The sequence below is a fragment of the Rhea americana genome, unplaced genomic scaffold, assembly GCF_003343005.1.
Source record: "Rhea americana isolate MKP2758 unplaced genomic scaffold, rheAme1 scaffold_128, whole genome shotgun sequence".
NCBI lineage: Eukaryota > Metazoa > Chordata > Aves > Rheiformes > Rheidae > Rhea > Rhea americana.
In genome coordinates, this window is record NW_028185350.1 from 521,227 (window position 1) to 539,613 (window position 18,387).

Genomic DNA, 18,387 nt, shown 5'->3' on the forward strand with positions numbered 1-18,387 from the left:
GGTGATCCTTAAAGCAACTCCTCACTATTTGACTGGAGACTTGACTTGGTAGCCAGAGCAGTTCAGTGAAGTAGACCCAAAGGTCTGCTCAACGCAAATCTTTTGTCTTTTTTTTTTCTTTTTTTTTTCTTTTTTCTTTCTTTTTTTAATAGTGAAGTCTTTTAAGAGCTCTTGGAGTTAGCACTGAATGGCTGTTACTGCTTTACTGATGAATTTTGGTACTGATTTAAGGAGGACTGGTCGGAAAGCTATATTGAAGGTGATCCTTAAAGCAACTCCTCACTATTTGACTGGTATTTCAAAGTTAACAGTACTGTGCCTGATGAAATAGCATAATGTAACACAGGAATGGTTTTACTGGATCAGAACAGAAGTCCTTCAACCGGTGTTGTGTCTTAATGGAGGCCAGTAGTTCCTTGGCCTGTTGGATTTAATAATAAGTAGCGTTGATACTTATTAGTTTAATAAGTGATACATTTTAAATGGAAGTAGTCTGTATTACATCACTTTTTGCATTTAGGAGGTAACCTAGAGGCCTGCTCCAGCCACTCAGTTCAGTGCCTAAGTGTTTCCAGGAGAAGAACAGGGGACCAGAAAATCTGTTCCAAAAGTCCTTTCCATATAGGTGAGCAGTCGTGGTTACCTGCAGAAGGATAGAAGAATAGGTCGGGCATATAGTAGCAGTTTCCTTGAATAATCTCACAGGCTTTAGGTATATTTAGTTGAGAAGTTTCTTAAACTAGATAGATAGGTAGTTGATAGGTTTTTTTTTTTAGACCAAGACCTTAATTTTTAGTGTCTGCAGCATTCTGACACGAGACGTTCCACACCTTTGTGTTGTGTGATGAGCCATTTGATTTTGTTTTGAATCTACTTTCTGCTAATTTTGTTGCAAATGCTTAAAAAAAATAGTCTATTTTTTTCTAACCCCTTTTTTCTTTTAAGTGATTATTTACCTGTAGCAGTACTTTGGCTCTTGGCCTGTGGTTACTTAGTCTCTTTAAGAGATCTTCTCAAGTGTTTGTTAGAAATCCGCATATACTTTCTCAACCAAGTCTTCCATTTCCACATGCTTTCTCACTCCAGTGCAAGTTTACTTTAAGCAATTCTGAATTACAGCTATGTAAACTATTGGGCTTCAGAAAGATACTGAATATTTCTCTTTCAGTATGTCAGTGTGTGCTCATCCTACTTCTTTCTGCTGTCACTAGTCTTTCTTTTTTAGACTAACAGGTCACTTTTTTTTTTGATGGTGGTTAATAATAGGTATGTGTAGACTAAATTRTTTTGGTAGATCTGGTCTTTGATACCATGATATCATATTTCACAGGTTCCCAGCTGCAGAACTCCATTACAAAGACTTCTGATAATATTATCTTGGTTATAGCCAAGTTCTTTACTGAGACCTGGCAAAGCACCGCGAGATAAAAGGTGGCATACAACTGCCCTCGCGCTGTTGCTCGTCATACACAGCTCTGAAATAGCAGCATTTAGGTAATTCATCATTTGGATGAGGAGAGTATGAAGGAAAAGGGAGCATATTCTGGAATGAAGAGCTTTATCCAGCAGGAAGCAGTTGCAGCATGTTGTTGCAGTGCAGGGTGGTGGTGTGCTCAGTTTCTTGAGCCGCCAAGAACAGATGAGCAAAAAAAAATATTTTTTTGCTCATCTTTCTAAAATGGCTATTAGTGGTTGTCCTTTTTCTAGATACTTGGCAGTATACTTCAATAAGGAAAGGAATAAAGTCGAACGTGTCATTCTGCTGTTGATCAGTTGCATGTTAAGAATGATACTCAGCTCAGCTGACTATTCGGCCKTTTGAAGCATTAAATGTAGTGCAGTTTTTGGTTGGCTGTGTAAGGGCCATTTCAGGATTGGATTTTTCAGATGTTCTTTTTAATTATTATTTTGTTCTTGAATTCAAAATAAAAAGAAGTTTGACGCAGAACTTGAATTATGCTGTTATTTTAATATTTTTATTCCAGTTGCTTTTGCTTAACAGAAACATCATTTTGACCTAAGACAGAGCTAGTTCATTTTATGGTATGACCTTTCTTCATTGCTATCTGGTTCCTCCCTTTCGAAGGGGCCAGAAGGGATAAGTGCTGGGGGAAAGGAATACAGACTATCCTCTTCTTTGCAACTGGTTAGGATAAGGTAGAGGGGAATTTTAGTATGTAGTCTAGTAAGGTTGAGGATGATTGTTTTTATTTATTTTTTTAATCAGAATGGTTATAGAGCCAGGAATAAAAGGTAGGAAATGGTGGCTGTGTGCAGCTGCTTGGTGGTTTTTTGGTCTTACTGTGGAAAGCTGTGCCATCCGAAAGGATATCTTTCTGTGACTGAAGAAGGACGTAATTTACTTCATAGCTATAGTTTTTAGTCAGGTGGTCTCCTCTGTTTTTAGTGTGTTTTTTTGGTTTTTTTGTTTGTTTTTTGCTTTTGTTCATCCTATTCACTGGACAGGGACTTAGGCAGGTGTTCTTAAATTATTTATTTTAGTGGGAGTGGGGGACAAGAGTTCTTGTTCAGTGTGTGGTGGTGTTTCCTTCCTCTCTTCTTCATAAACATGCATTTTTTCAAAATATTTTTCAGTCTTTCTATCTATCCATCCTTTTGTCCTTTCTTTTTAGTGAGGTGTATTAAGATCACTGATTTTTTTGTCCTGGTATTTAAAGTGCTGGAATAGATGTGTGAAATGATATTCTGTTGCTTTGAGGATGATGTAGTGAAATAGAACACTGTAACCAAAACAGATGGTGCTAATCTTGAATCTGTCTGCAAGATCTTATAGCATTTAATTAAAATGGTGGTGTAATTCCCATGACACCTTTAACTACAGTTTAAATTCTTGGACTATGAACTGAGGGCTTTCTTATGCAGATCTTTACTCATGTAAGTAGTCCCTAGTATGAGTCTCTAGTGGCTTCAGAATAACTACTTGAATGAAGATCCTTGAGATCAGATTCAGTAAAATTGGCAAATAAGCTTCAAAATTTGAACACATATATGTAAATTCAAGACTAAAGATACTTAGCAACTCCTGTTCCCTATACAGAATCAAACAAAAATTAGAGCAACTTTTTTTAGATTGTACCTAACTTCAGAGGCTAGAAAATAGAGAATTTTAAGGTACCCTAAACAATTTAACATAGTTCCCTTGTGTGAAGGGCATGTGATGCGGTYGGTAATGATACAATTAAATAATTAAGTTTTTCAACAACTGTTGTATCATTTATATTTTGGATGGACTCTGAGTGAAGGAGCTACTATCCAATATTCTTCATCAGCTTCCTGCAGTGCGCAACCCATTCTRGTTTTTGTATAGTCTGAATTTTTCACTGAATGTGAAATTTACTGGATTTCATTAAGCTTTTATTCATTGGTGTTTTTAACTGTATGAGTTGTTATAAACAGTAGTGAATGCTTTCCTAGCTGCTTTGTGAGAGAAATGTGTCATCATTTAAAGATGGTGTGCTATAGATAGGGGAACGTAAAAATTAATGAGCTCAGTTAATTGAAACCTGCTTTTACAAGATCATCGTTTAACAATGATGATTTCTTGCATTCTTTGCTTATCTTAAGAGAATTAGAGAAACATATTTGAAGCACTGTGAAGACTGGATATTTTTGAGTATCAATTTCCTATCCAAAAGGGTGCCAGGTATTTTTATACTTTTTTTTTTCCAGGTAGGAGAACTGAGAAGGATAAAGTGACTCAAACAATTATGTAGCAAGCCTTTAAGAAAGGCCAGGTTGGAACTGAGTGCCAGGGTGATGCTTAGTTCTTTAGCTCCTGAGACCCTCCAAACTTTTTCTGTAGCTCTGTGCCTCCTTTTCTGCATATCCTTCCTTTTGTGGAAGTAAGCTGATTTCCATACTCCAGGGCCTGGCTCCTCCTYGTCTTTTCCCATCCTTCTGTACTATGCAAAACAAGAAAAATAATATTTTGAAAAATAATTTGATCACATTAAAAACAATGACTGAAATTACGTAGAGGAGTACAGTTATGCCAAAATAACTCTGCTTTACACTCAGCATGGSCAACTAAATATCTCTCAAGCTCCACGTGTTCTACCTTTGGTTCTTCTGTATCTGCATTCTCGTGTAATCTCTTCAAGGGACTCTCTTCTTGAGAAGGCGTGTTAGAATTGGTCTCTGRTTTCCTTTTATAACATGTAGTCCAAAGAGCATTCCACGGAGCTGAGCAAAAAAGAGGAGGTGGCCGATCTGTTCTGTTTGTGCTCCATCTGTGAAGACTGCGGAAGAGGAAAACAGTCACAGTGGCTACACAGCACTAGTTACATCTTCAGGGCTGCTGGTAGCGAGCCAGAGCCAAGTTGTGCTGTGTGAAACGTTACTGGGAAACTSTGACTTTTAGCAGCCTAAACTCTGCCAACCTGAACAGAGTTTCAGGAGAGCTGCGGAAGACCCTTCCTGCCCATCCAGTGTTCTGATTTGAGCTGGGGGGACGGGCAGGGGACACGACAGCTTAGGTTTTTATTTCTGCTGGGGATTTACAGCTCTACATGTTGTCCTGGAGTTAAAATGGCTAGTGCCCACGGCTGTTGCAGATGGAAGTGAAGGTGTTGTCTGTATTTAATGCAGCAGTCTGGTGGCTGTAAGAGTGAGGGAACTGTTCACTTGCTTCCTCTCCCTCCCTCCTACTGCTTGTCCATGGGAGATACCGGGGGTTTGAGTACTCTTAGCTCGTTCTTTTGAGGCCATTTTTCACCCCGCTGAATGTAACGGTTAAGGTAGTCACGCAGGCAGAAGGAAACCTGGGTTCTCATTCCTCTTCAGAGGACCGCTCATGATCTTCTTTCTCTGGCCGTGTTTCTGGATGAAAGTGCTGGCATCACTGTTTCCATTAATACCTATTTCTCGGGTGTGTTTTGAGTGCACTCAGGTGCCTAAATGGAATTTTAGGTTTGGACTCTGGTTTGCACACTGACACCAGGTTTTGCTTGTGTCAGAGATGAATCTTTTAGTGTATCAAGGAATTTTACTGCAGAATCTTGTCAGAGAATGTGGGTGTTTCTTTAGTCCTAGAAATTGGGGGGGGGATGACGTTTCTTGTTACGTTTTGTTTTTGTTTTAGCCCCTCTTACACTTGGTTCAGTGCATTTAGAAGAGACTTTCTATAAACACCTTGCTCTGTGTCTACTGCCAGTTACTTCAGTGGAAAAAAAAGAGAGAAAAGAAAAAAAATGTATCTGTTGTCTGGGAAGTTTAACCCTTCACAGCATGCTCCTTGAAAACGTGTGTTCCTTTATAAACCAAATCAAAGTCTCTTGTGTAATGCATGATTTACTAACAGTGTTGATTAGCTGCGAATAATTGTAAGTTCGTTCTTCGTTATGCCTTTTAGCGTTGTTAGTACATTATAGCAACCTTAAGAAGCCAATACTAAGCATGTGGGAAAAGATGCAGGAAACACAATAGCTTACATCACCTGGCAAGGCTTTTGTTTTATTCTGTGTTCACTTCTAATCAGCTGTGTGTAAAAAGCAGCATGTTCACAGTTGTGCCCTCCGATCTTGGGCTCTGCGAGTACTTCAGGCTGCTCTAAGCCAGCAGCCCTGTTTAAAGAAGCCGCTGTACCCTCCCCTGGCTGGCTTCTCCAGCCTCTGACTTACTGGCGCGAGCATTTCTGTGGATATTTAGTGAAGCAGGCTTTGGGACTCATCTGAGTAAACAGCAGAAATAGCTCGATAAAATGCTCGTGACTTCTGGTCAGATCACCTCGCTACAAATCCGTGCGTGCGGCAGCCCTGCCACGAGGCAGCGGTGGTGCTGAGGCTGGCACGCGTGCGCGAGGCAGGGCAGGCCAGTCCAGGATCGCTGGCGGTGGCGCTTGCTTGCGCTGCCCCGGGCCGTGCACTGACCAGCGGTTCGGGGAGCTGTCGGTGGAGGGGGAGATCCCACTGCGCAGCCCCCACACTGGGTCGGGTCGGCTGATGAGCTGAGTTGTTCACGCGGCGATTGCTTGCTCGCTGGAGCCGGGGGGAGATGGAAATGTGTGGCGGGGGGTGAGGAGGATGGAATGCCATTTTGGTATTTAGGGCCAATTAAGTGTAAATGAAACCACCTTTGGTTTTTTTAGTATGGCCGCCTGAACCACAGGCCATTGGCTGCCTTGTTTGTAAAACCTTGCTACAATCTGCGGACTTCAAGAATTAGCGGATTTTTTGTTTGTTTTGTTTTTTAATGGAGGAATTAAAAAACCTTGAGTGTGGGTGCAGGTATTCTCCTGACAGTATGTTAAGAATTTCCTGCAAAACCTCGTAGAGGCACAGAGCGCATGCAAGCGTTCTTATTCATGTGTCTGGTGCAAGCTGTCTGGGTTTTTCTGGGTTCAGATCTTCTTTTGAATTTGCTCAGCCAGTTTTAATTAAAATGTGGCAAAAYCTAGAAGTTCAGAGGGCTTAGTATTTATGCTCAGCTATTAAAACTTTAAACAGATAAATGCAGTGTAGCAACAACTCTGCCACTTTGACAGTGTGTGAGATGGTATTCTATGCAGCTGTGAAGTCCCAAACTCCCAGTGCTCACCCTCTCTTTRTAGGAGGCGTTTTCTATGTGGGTGGTCACTAGTGTTCCCAGTTAGCCCTGGTACTTAGTCATTCCTCACAGCCTGTAGAACTAGACCAGAAGTTTGTTAGGGTGAGTTTAAACTGGCTCCAGATCTGATGCTTTCTGTATGCTTTTCTGGACTGTATTTCTTCTGTAATGGGGATGGAATGCTATGGGCTGATACCTCTGAGCTACCAGAAAGCTGGAAGAGCTCGTCTTTAGCGAATGGCAGAAGGTGACTATTTCAGAGTAAAAGTTGTTCTATATTGGTGCTTCAGACAGCTGATCTCGGGTTGTTGCTGTGTTGGTCAGGTGAGTGTTGCTATCATTTATTTATTTATTTATTTATTGTCTTCTGAGTTTATCATATATTCCTAGTGGATTATGACACGTAAACACTTAATTTCTTCTCAGGTGGCTTATGCTGGCTAATGATACCATGTCTCTGATGTTTTGTGATTTGTAGTCATACTCATTACACTATTACAGAATATATATTCCTTTTCTGAGCTGTAGGTAGAGGTCCATACAGAACAGATGTCATGGATGCTTAGGAGAAGCGTATTTAAGTACTTTCTTACAGAGTATTCTGTAATAGGTAAGGTATTCAGCACTGCACAACACCCTACTGCGAAAAATATTTGTTCTTCCCTTTCTGCTCTTCCTCCTGCACTTCTTGTGTCAGGAGCGTGGCATATATGCTATGCATCTTGGTGTTGGTCTTGAGTATCTTTCTCAGTTCAGTATTCCGTGGTTCCCCAACATTGTGAAAGGACAGTCGTCATTTCTGTCCAAGTGCAAATGCGGTAGTGCTGGCTGTAGATGGTCTCCAGCACGGAGAATCCAGTGCTTTCAGCACTTTCACAGTAGTTGGTATCCGACTGTCAGAATGTGGGATGGAAGCCTTGCTGCTGTGGTGTGCAGATGAAGATGGCTGGTTATTCAGGGCTGTGCAGAAGAAAGRAAACAGTTTCACTGCAGTTGAGTGGTTTATTGGACTTTCCCCGTCACAGTTGCTATGTTCTCGTATGCCCAGTTTTGTGGGGGGAAGTAGTTCTTGAGGCGTATTTGCAGGAACTCTGGTTGTGGAACAGAACTTTGCAGTGCTAGGTAATGTGTGGACAGAATAAGGCGAAGATATATTTTGAAGATATATTTATAAGATCAAAGAAATACAAGTATTTTTTGTCTGTATTATTGATACGATGAATGTCACCTTTAGCTTCTTAGCAGTTAASTAGCCAGCTTTGCAGCAAGTAGCAGCCTACTTCTGTTTTTTGCAGCAAAGGGGATTTTTTTAAAGAGGGATAACGAGGTAAATTTGTGGACTTGAAGAGGGAGGTCTTTCTACGCATGAAATATGGCTTTTGGAAGGAGTAGTGTATGGCTGGTAGGTTAAAATTCCTTGTCCAGATGATTAAAATGGGAGGAATATGTGATTTTTAAGTCTTTTCATTAGGAGTAGAACTTGACCCTTTGCATTTTTCATTCACTCTGTACTTACTGCCCACAGGAATGAAAAGAGGACTTGCCGTTTAAATACAACTTATTTACTACTCCCTTACTTCCAGCATGTTTCTACAGCTTCTCTTTCCACTGTTGTGTCTTTGCTGTTCTCTCTGACGATGGTTTTTCTTGTCAGAGGTGTAGCTGCTGCGTTTGGGCTTTTGCAGCTCGCTGCGGTGGGCCAGCTGGCTTCTCCTGTAGGAACACTGGAGCCGAGTACAGTGGAGGTGGGAATACTTTAAATGAGGTGGGGAAGGTAATAACAGCCGTAAGAATGTGGTAGCATGGGTTAGAAAGTAGAATACAAGTCCGTTGTGGACGCTGAGTATATATTTACCACTGGTTTTGATAATATTACCCACGCTAGCTAGATTACAAGTCATTTGAGTACTTCCACTTGTGCCGTGGGCAGGCGCCCAGGCCAGCGGCGGGTGGAAGGGAAGGAGGAAGCAGAAACGGTCGCAGGGACGAGCTGGGAGCYGAGGAGAAGTGGGGAGCCAGGCGGGAGGCGAGAGGGTGATGGTCAGGGTAATGAAATAGATTTAAAAAAAAAGAAAGAGGCAATCTGGGAATTTTCGAGACAAAAGGAGACAGAGTGTGACAGCTGTGAGGCTCGGCTGCTTAAAATGAAAAGAAAAAGATTTAGACCCATTGCTCTGCTGACCTGGTTCTAGCTGCCAACTCTTTCAGGTTTTGAGTACTTGAGCTTCTCCCCCCGGCAACTGTTTGTGCTCTCTGCTGGGCAGTGAAACACCTGCACTGCTTCAGGCTTCCCCTTCTGCAGAGGAAAATCTTCCTCCAAAGTCTGGGAAGCCATTTCCCTGTTCTTTTTGTTCTTCCTCGGTGGTTAATAACAGAATTCCCTCTGGTCAAGGAGAAGTAAATGGCAGCTGTCCCTTTTCTACTTCTATTCATTYGAGGAAAAAATGAAAATAAAAAGTACGTGGTAAACCTATAGCATCACAGTCTGAAGCCATTTTTTTCTGCCGTTTTTCTTAGGTCACATATTTTCTCATGTCCTGGAATAATTTCTGTTTGTGACTTCTGAGTCGTGATCTTTCTGGGCAGACACTGAGCTGACTTGAGTACTATCCAGCGTGTAGGGACCAGGGCTTTTTCCTTTTKTAAAGCTGTTGGATGCTACTGTAGGATAAAAAATAAGGTTGGAAACTGTAGTAACTCAGCTGGATGTGAGTCTGGTTGCGGTGAAAAGCCTAAATGCAGGGAATAAGCCAGGTTTCTACTCAGTACTCTTAAAAATTATTTCGGTTTCTTCTTGGAGGAAATACTTGGAGGTTGTGTTGTGGGTGCGTTTTTTGGTTTTTTTTTTGACTGCTTAAAGCTGTATACTATAAATTAAGGTGAACAAATGAAACAAACCAATMCTAGGAATGTAACTTAATTTTTAAATCAAGTGATTTAGGGTTGTTTTTGTTTTCCCTTTTCTAGGCTGAACTCACTGGCATCAAATGGCGTAGGTACAATTTTGAAGGTCATGGGGACTGCGGCCCTATCATTTCAGCCCCAGCACAGGATGATCCAATTCTGCTCAGCTTCATCCGCTGCTTGCAAGCCAATTTGCTTTGTGTGTGGCGTCGTGAYGTCAAACCAGATTGTAAGGAACTATGGATATTCTGGTGGGGAGATGAACCAAATCTAGTAGATGTGATCCATCGTGAACTGCACAGTAAGTTGTTCTATTTCTTCTCTTCTTATTTTATTTTTTCTTTCTCCAGTGAAAAAGGGAGTCTGTGATGAAGGGATTTGACTTTTTTCCATATTTGATTTTTGTTATAACTTCTGTGTTGAGACCTAGAGGGGGGAGGGAAAAAAAAGCTTGTAAATCTGGCTTTTCAGGTGCAAGTGACTTGCACATGAATTGCTAAACAGATAGAACTTGAAATGAACTTGGGAGACCTATCCAAGATCGTTCCATAGATTTTGTGAAATCTCAGATGTACAGTAAAACTAGAATAAATTCTTACTCAAAAATTTATTTATTTATTTATTTTTTTTTTTTAAAAGTCTGGCATAAGACAGTAGCTGATAGAATAAAAACACCTGTCCTATAAAGTGAACTTAAATCCATGGCAGAACAGCTACATCAGCGGTGTTCTGCAAGGACAAAATTTGCCATGTTGGTCTTGCCACAGGATTTGAGACAAAATAGAGACAAGATGCAACAAGTGAGTATGATAAACAAAAGGGAGGAAGGGGAGAGGTAGGGCAAAGTWAACAATTATAATTTTACGTGATCATACTCTTACTGCAGTTGAATTGTTCTCCATGTGTCTCTACAGTATGTATCCTTAAAATGGTTGAACAAAATTAACTTCACCTGATGTGATTCTTATTGTTTTTTGCTATATCTGCTATATTAATAYTACTTTTTGATGATGTATTGTTGCTATGAGGAGATCTAGCTTGCCTGAGAACTTAAACTTTTAAACCATGTTTTACTGGGCTGCTCAAATACTTACTTCTGTTTTGCCTCTCTTGTCTGGAAGAGCAACAACAAAAGTTCACCCATCCTGGAATTAAACAGAGGAAGGTTAATAGCATCACAGTTCAGTTTCTTGGGTTTTGTAACAAGTTTTTGGTGTGGTGGCCTTTAGTACCTTCTGGTTGCTGGGTGATTAAAAAAAAAAACTTTTATGCCAGCTGAAATATATATCAGATTGTATTTATTAAGTATGCTTAATTGTCCTGTATCCAGTCATCCTCCGTGACCCCTGTATTGTTTTGGGTCTGGCTTATGGTATCTTTTTTCCTTATTGGTTACCATTTTCTAGTCACCTATCTTCAGACCCTTACAAATTCTCATATTTTCRTGAATACCAGATTGTTTATTTGGTAATATAAGCTATGAAATCACAGAGATGAAATGTTTTCTGTGTATCTTCAGGCGTATTTCRTGCAGGTAGCTATGCGATCATGTATAATTAAGGAGATAGCTCAGAAGTGCTGCACCAAGCCATTCCACTGATTTTAWTTTTTAATGAGGCACCTGTTTTGAATGAAGGCATGGGTAATATTTCTACTTACCCAGCAAAGCTTTAATAATATATGCATTTCTCTTTGTGAAATATAGTTTTATTTAATATTTCATATGGGACATAAGTGTCTTTTTATTAGGATGTTACAGGTAGTAGCTTCTATTTCTGTTGTAAATTGATGTAGGTTGTTTATATCTAATGTTTGGTTACAATTCTATAATGCTGCTTCTGGAGATAATGGTATATTGAAACATTATAGTATGAAAAGCTGAAAAGCTGAACCTGCTTGGGTATAGAATGGGACAAAATACAGCAACTAGAGAATAGCATGACTTTGGCACAGGATCAATAATATTTTGGCTTGGTCCAAAACATTATGAAGTATCCAGGCTGGAGCCTTCAGTGCAGTAATTTTTCAGTAGGATTAAATCTGAAAATTATCTGCCACAAGCACTATTTTGAAAGTGTTARCAGCAGCAGTAAGATATCAATGAAAATAGCCTGAGTTTAGTGTGTTTCACAAYGCTACTTCTAGCTCTACTGAAAAACTACATCTGCTCTTGCACAACAGCACTATTGTTTTCAGTGGTCTCTACTTAAAATGTTCTCTCAAATTGAAGTAAACTAATGTCCGAAATCAAAAGACTGTGCAGAAGGACAKGAAGGGATGTAAAGCTGAGGATGGAGAAAGGACTGTACGTGATTCATTTAGGGAATGAAATGCATGGTAGTGGAAAGGAGTTAGAAATATGCTCCTGCGACCTGTCAGGATGCTGCAGGAATCTGGGAAGTCATCTCCTTTCTTGCTCCCTCCCACTGCAAGTTTTGCAATTCTCTTTGTAATGCGCGTAAATCAGATAATGCTCCGTTTTACTTACGGCATATTAAAAGCACATTGAAACTACTGTATTGATTTATCAGATTATCATTCAAAGCAATTTAAACTGTAAAAATGTTGTAAATTCTGCTGCTGCTAGGGCTAGCTTCCTCTCTCCAGTGCTTTTGAGGAGTTCAGATTTCCTTATTAACAAAATATTGAATGCTAAATTCTGCCAGAATGAGGCATTGATGTAACTGATTCCTTGAAAAATAATGTCAAAGGATGTTGTTTGTGGTTTTATGGTCCCTCAACCCCTTTTTTTTCTCCTGTATTAAGTCATTAAAAACATAAGGTTATTTTGCTTTTTATTGTATAAGCRGACCACAAAATGTGAAATATTTTAAAGTTGAAATTAGTTTCAGTCTTCATAAATTTGCATGCTCTTGAAACTATAAAGAATTTTGTATATGCATTTACAAACGAAAATAAATAAATTATTGAAGTGTAGTAACTTGCCTGCCTGTCAGCTGAGCCACAGTAGCACAGTGTGGTGGGTTTCTTTTCTTTCTTTCTTTTTTTTGCTTTTCCTTTCGTTGTTCTTGTTGTTCTAGTATAATCTAGTTATGCAATGAACAATATTAGCTTAAAATCACTTTCATATGGATGGAGTGTTGCTGTGGTCAATAACTTTGTTAGTTCATTGACCATGGCTTTGCTTTTTGTCTTTGTGTCCATACATTTAGAAGAACAGGTCACAGAAATTGGAAATGTGTGACAATTCCGTTAGAGTAATAAAAATTCAGTGATCGATTTAATTTAAGTCCGTCTCTTTTATTCATTCAAGTCTAAATTAGGATTATTGATGTCTCTGAATAACACAGTCATGCACTTAATTTTATATGACATTGCTTAGTTTATAAGCACAACTTTTAAATTGTGTCTTAAACAAAAGTCTCAATCTAGAGTTCTCATTTGTTTAACTGATGTGGGTTGCCTTGKTTTAATAACACTCAGGAGGTACTCTAGATAAGTTTGCAAACAACAAGTTGACTTTAATAAAATAAGTATATTCAAATAGTCATAGGGAAAACAACWTAGCGGCTATAAATAGGAGCCCCTCTGAACAATTGTTTATGCAGCAGCTTTCCAAAGCTGTGTAGATAATTAAATGTTGTCATGGGAGATAAAGTAAGAAACAATTATTTGCAGAACAGCTACGGGTTCGTTAAGTAGCTAGATTAGTTAGACATCTGTGAATTAGATAGTTTTCATAGGCGTGTCTCTTGCACAGACGCCTACACTTCCTTTCCCTGCCAGCCTCGGCTGTTGCGTTCCGGTTTTTGTTTGTTTATTGTGTGTTTGGACTTCAAATTTGAAGAAAGAAGACGGAAAATCTTTTTTTATTTTGTCTTAAGTGAGAAAACTAATTGATGGGGSATCAGTGAGCGAAGGGAAAGATTTACAGGTTTGAAGGAGTTTGAACTGTTTTGGTTTGTGGAAGTGGTGTTTTCCTAGGGAGAAATGCTGTTTAATGACATTACTGCCTGAAGATGTTGCGCTTCAACACGTGTTAGAGCTGTTGCACGTTTTTCCCATCAAAGTAACTTGTGAAAGAAAAAKACTGCAGGGAAGATTGCATCTTGCTGGGGGCAGGTTGCTTTTGATAAGGCAGTWGTAGATTGGCAAGGTGCAGCGCTCTTGTTCGTGTTTGGAGAGCAAGTACCGCTGAGTGGTGTTTAGTGGAGCCTGCTGAGAAGTTACGCTTTTCTCTAGTTGATTCCCCCCCAGCCCCTTTTCTTTCCTTCTTGTAAGCCCTGGCTATTCCACCGAGACCGTAAGCAGGTGATACTCATGGCTGGCACCTTAAACACCCCGTTTTGTCTGACGGGTTTGTCTATAAACTTGAAATCTGCATCCTGAGTTTATGGATACAATCAGCTTTATCGCTTGCATCTGTGCTACAAAAAGCTCGAGTTACCTGAAGTATACAGGGAATACGATGTGCAGAGCTCCGGAAATTTTATATATACTCAACGTGACCCTAGAGACAGGCTCGGGTCAGTGAGAAGGTTAGACGGCATCTTGAAAACAAGTAACTAAGGTTGTGAGCGTTTGATACAAAGATGCCRTTTCTAATAGCTTGTTTACCCGAAATCACCTTCGGATTGCGGTAGGTATTTGGGAATGCCATCGTGCTGTTCCTCTAGGAAGTGGTCCAGAGAAAACAAACCAATACGAGGAGCTTAGGGGGTCAGTGAGAAACCCCAGACAACGGTCTGCTCTCTGGTTATTTTACCAGTGTATAGCTTAAACATTTGTCTAGTATACCTAAGACTTAAAATAGATGGCATTTTTCAGAATTCATCAGGCATTTTTAAAAAGAAAAATAGAAAAATTTTATAATTTTTTAGAATTCTGCTAATCTTACGTGTATTCTGTGAAGTCTGTTACTTTCCATTTCAAGCTGAAATAGTCTATTTAAGGTCTTCTCAGGCTATTCTGCAGCACTTAGCCTTTAATTTACTGTGGTTGTAAGCAGTTGGAAAGACTTCTGGGAGTAAAGAAATATGTTCTTAGCTGCTGTGTGGTGATATATGTTAATTATTGAATGAGATGATGTTCATATCTGTCTAAATGTGTTTTAAAGTGTATATAGCAATGATTAAAGTCAAGGATAAGAGCTCCTTTCTATGGAGTGAGTACAAATTAATATTGGTTTTAATGAAAGTGCTCTTTCATTCTTTCAGAACTTATGAATGCAAGCATGCGCTATTAATACAATATTAAGACAATAACTATATTAAGACTTTTTTTGGTGTAGCTCTAGAATAGATAGTTTGTAACTATTACCATGCACAGCAGCATTTGAAATGACAGCAGGTGATATATAGGGGAAAGCRGCTTATAAACAAGGAATACAAGGAATCTCACATGAGCTGAACAAGAACTATTTTTGAAGGATTTCTGTTTAAAAAGAAGCTACCAATACCAGACTGCTGAGTACCACTTATTAATGATTTGAAGTTAAATTTGGAAATGGTTAATTGCCAGTCCTTGAGAATGGAGTTAACAAGTAGGTTCATATGACAGAATGCTTCACTGGAATATTAAATTATTGAAAAGTCTGTCTCTGGGCTGATTAGTTTCAATTAGATAAGTCATTTACATTTTAATTATGTAGCATAGATTATTTCCAAATACATGAAAACAAATTTGAACTCTTAGATCTCTTCTTCTTTGAAAGAATTTAAAACTGAATTCATACTTAGTTTGCAGAATTGTTCCGTGACCCTTATATATTGTTAACTGGTGTCCAGAGATTGCCAGTAAAAGTTCTGTTTTAGACAAAATATATWTTTTTTTTGTTTTTAAGGTAGCGTATTAAATGAAGCTGTTATACCATTATTTGGAATCAAGAAACTGCTTCACGAGAAAGTGCTGACTCCTTTTATATGCATGAAGTTGTTGAGTACCTTATTGTGTCTGGGCAAAATGTCTTCATTTTATTTTGTTTTCTTTTTTTAAAAAAACTAAATACTCTTTTCACCCCCCGACTTCCTCTCTCCTCCTGCTTTGAAATTGGGTTTTGATTATAAATGGCCAGGGTATGAGTTGTTTACAGGAATAAAATCTGAGTCTCAGAAATCAGATTGCTTTTAATTTTTCATATTATACTTTACGTATACTTCATATATACTTTTTCTCTCAACATTAGCCGTGAATCTCAGTGTTGGGAGTAGTATCAAATGAATACATATGGAATTCATGAATTCAGTATCAGGTTTAGTCAGCGATGTACCGTTCTAACATACTGCATTTTACTCCTTGTGCAGTCTGCAATATTTCATTCTAATATGTAATGGAAAAAAAAAAATGAACTCAAGGGCCATGTATAAAAGTTTCTCTATCTGTCTCCCTCCTTCTGCCACCCTCATTCTTGAAGGAAAAAATCTTTTCGTATTTGAGAATTTGGAGGTTTCACTGTTAATTGCAATTACTGTCTGAAAATAGTTTGAAGAAAAGATGCTGATGGCAGAAGGTAGAGACTATAGATTCTCTATTAAATTCTGTACTTTTTTTCTTCACTAAATCTCCTGCTTACAGAATGTAAGCATAGATCAGTTGAAATCATTGAAATTTTGAGTAGCCAATCCTTAAGTTTTATTGGCTACACAATAGTTATTGTTTTTTCTGCTGTGTTTTTCTGGGAAAATGAATTAGCATTTATTGCGAAACAGCAATAGTGCCATTCTGTTTAATGATTTCCCCCCCCCCCACACACACACTGTTTCAGTGAGACTAGGCTCAATAGCTAACAGTGAACTTTTAAGGAAGGAACAGAATTGGTGTTACAAAATTGGTAATACACAGAAATGGTTGGAAATCCGAAGCAAGAATGTAGTAATTCAGAATCCCTTTCAAGTAAGAGCTAAGGTGAGGTATTACTAATGAATCAGAGAGCGCTATTGTATAGAATGTGCTTGGAATTAACTTAGAGTGGTGAGACCAAGCTGAAGTCCAACTTTTTGAATGTAAATAAAATTGATGTGTTACCACAGGCAACTCAGTGAACCATGTAATTAGGTTTTTTCCATGAAAAATGAGGCATTATACTGCAGCTGCAGCAAAGTGGTATGTAAAGGATTTATATTCTAGTTATATGAAAATTAAACAATCATTAAAAGATTGTATTTTTAAAAGTGCTGCTTGAGGGGGGAAAAGAAAAAATCCAATCAGTAGAATTTATTTTTTAGTGATGTGTTGGGCAATATCATCCACAGCAGTTGATGTGTTTTTGCTTCAGGGGATCTTTTTTCCAGTGAAATGAACTCGCTTAACTGTGTGAAGTAAATCTAAGTTAGCTTGAAGTGAAATCTGCATTAATAGATTCTCATTACTGATGTTTGTATTTTCATGTACTGAGAAATCCTGAGAACACACGATAAGCTTAGCGGTAAATTTCRTCTTTTAAAAATAGATGAAGTGCTGCCTTCAAATGTATGTATATGATTATTCTATATATTGCACTAACAAAATATAATTAATGAACTTGTAGTGGAATATATATGATATTGTGTTGCAGACAGAACACAGAAACGTGGCGCTTGTCAGGTGAATCCGTAGTTTCTCTTTAGAGGGACATATTTTCCACTGTATAACWGTTATTTCCTTTATTTTAGTGTTCCTAGTAAAGGTTATAAATTTTTATACAAAAGATTCTTGTTCCTAAACTGGTGAGATTTGTTTCATTTTAAGTARGCTTAATTAAGTTACACACGTGTACTTTCTTATCCAAGAATTTGGCAGTAATCTGTATTGCAGGTACACTGCATACCTAGAAATGTGTTCATATGCCATTTTTAAAATAAGATTTGATCTATGGCGCAAGATAGCAGCGGTCAGCTGTGAAGTTTGAGAGGCAATACAGTATGTTGGGGATAAAGGTGTTTAAAGATTGTCTGTTTCCTAATGTTTATCTGAAAGTACAGGGCAYGTTAGGTTTAGAATAGGTCATTTCCAAAACAGCACGATATACAGATACAGACAAAAAAATTCTTGYATAAAAATAAGAGGAGGAACAAAGTGCAAAACTGTTGAGCACTAGTACACAAAGTAACTTAAGAACAAGATTGGATTCTTACCTTTGCTCCTCGCCCGTGAGCGTTGTTGGTTTAAATAGGAAGAAGAGTGGGTGGAGTTTTGCTGTTGGTTTTAAAATTAGCTTCCTGTAAGAAAATGTGTTGCAATCATTCATATAATGGCAACTAGAACCAGAACTTCAGTTGAAAAGCATATTAAATTGTTTTTGATRCCTAGGTAGTTTGAAGGAAAATCCTGTACATGAGGGAAGGCATACTTCTGCAATGTTCTTGGAGTTCTTGTTGATCTAAACCATGCTTTAAACTTTTTTATTTCCATATAAGCAGTATATGTGAAACTTGTAAGAAAGCTGCCTGAGCTGAGTTTGCCAGATATCRGAAGATTTACCATCACAATCCCTTTAATCATATAAACGCTCATCTCTTGTCTTTGAATTCTCTTCTCTTAGTTCAGGCGCGGGTTGGTCTGAGACCATCCACCCCTTTGAGTTTCTTTTACAGCTCATGACTGGGTTGGGAGTGTTGCTGCCCTCAGCTAGCTTAATTGGCTTCTGCCTATCTTTCAGCACCCATAATTTTGACTTGGAATGAGAACATTGCTAGTTCTGCTGTGATACAGCGCAATTAAATTGCAGTGTTTGCCTCGGTGCCCCGTTGCCACAGTTTGAAATTTCTGCCTCCAGATGAAAAGGCTGTGGTCTGGCAATAGCCGTTCTCGCCGAAAGAGCTTTAGGGTGCTTCTCTCTGTTCTCTCCTTGCACGGTCTTTGCCAGTMTTTTCCTAAATTATCAGAAAGTCTACATATGCTTTTGCTTTGGAGTAGTCTGTGGGACAAGGGTTAAGCTGAAATGATACAGATTTGTACAATAAGTTGGTAGGTAAATAGCCC

At 38.8% G+C, this 18,387-nt stretch overlaps 1 protein-coding gene across 3 annotated transcripts in view; it reads left to right on the forward strand.

Moving 5' to 3' along the window:
• The window catches only part of MED13L (mediator complex subunit 13L), a 201,980-nt gene that overhangs the window by 11,095 nt on the left and 172,498 nt on the right, over positions 1-18,387 (forward strand). For all 3 annotated transcript variants that reach the window (XM_085326133.1, XM_085326134.1, XM_085326136.1), the window contains exon 2: positions 9,532-9,769. In XM_085326133.1, coding sequence (XP_085182259.1) covers positions 9,532-9,769 — 238 coding nt within the window. The remainder of the gene's footprint in view (positions 1-9,531; positions 9,770-18,387) is intronic.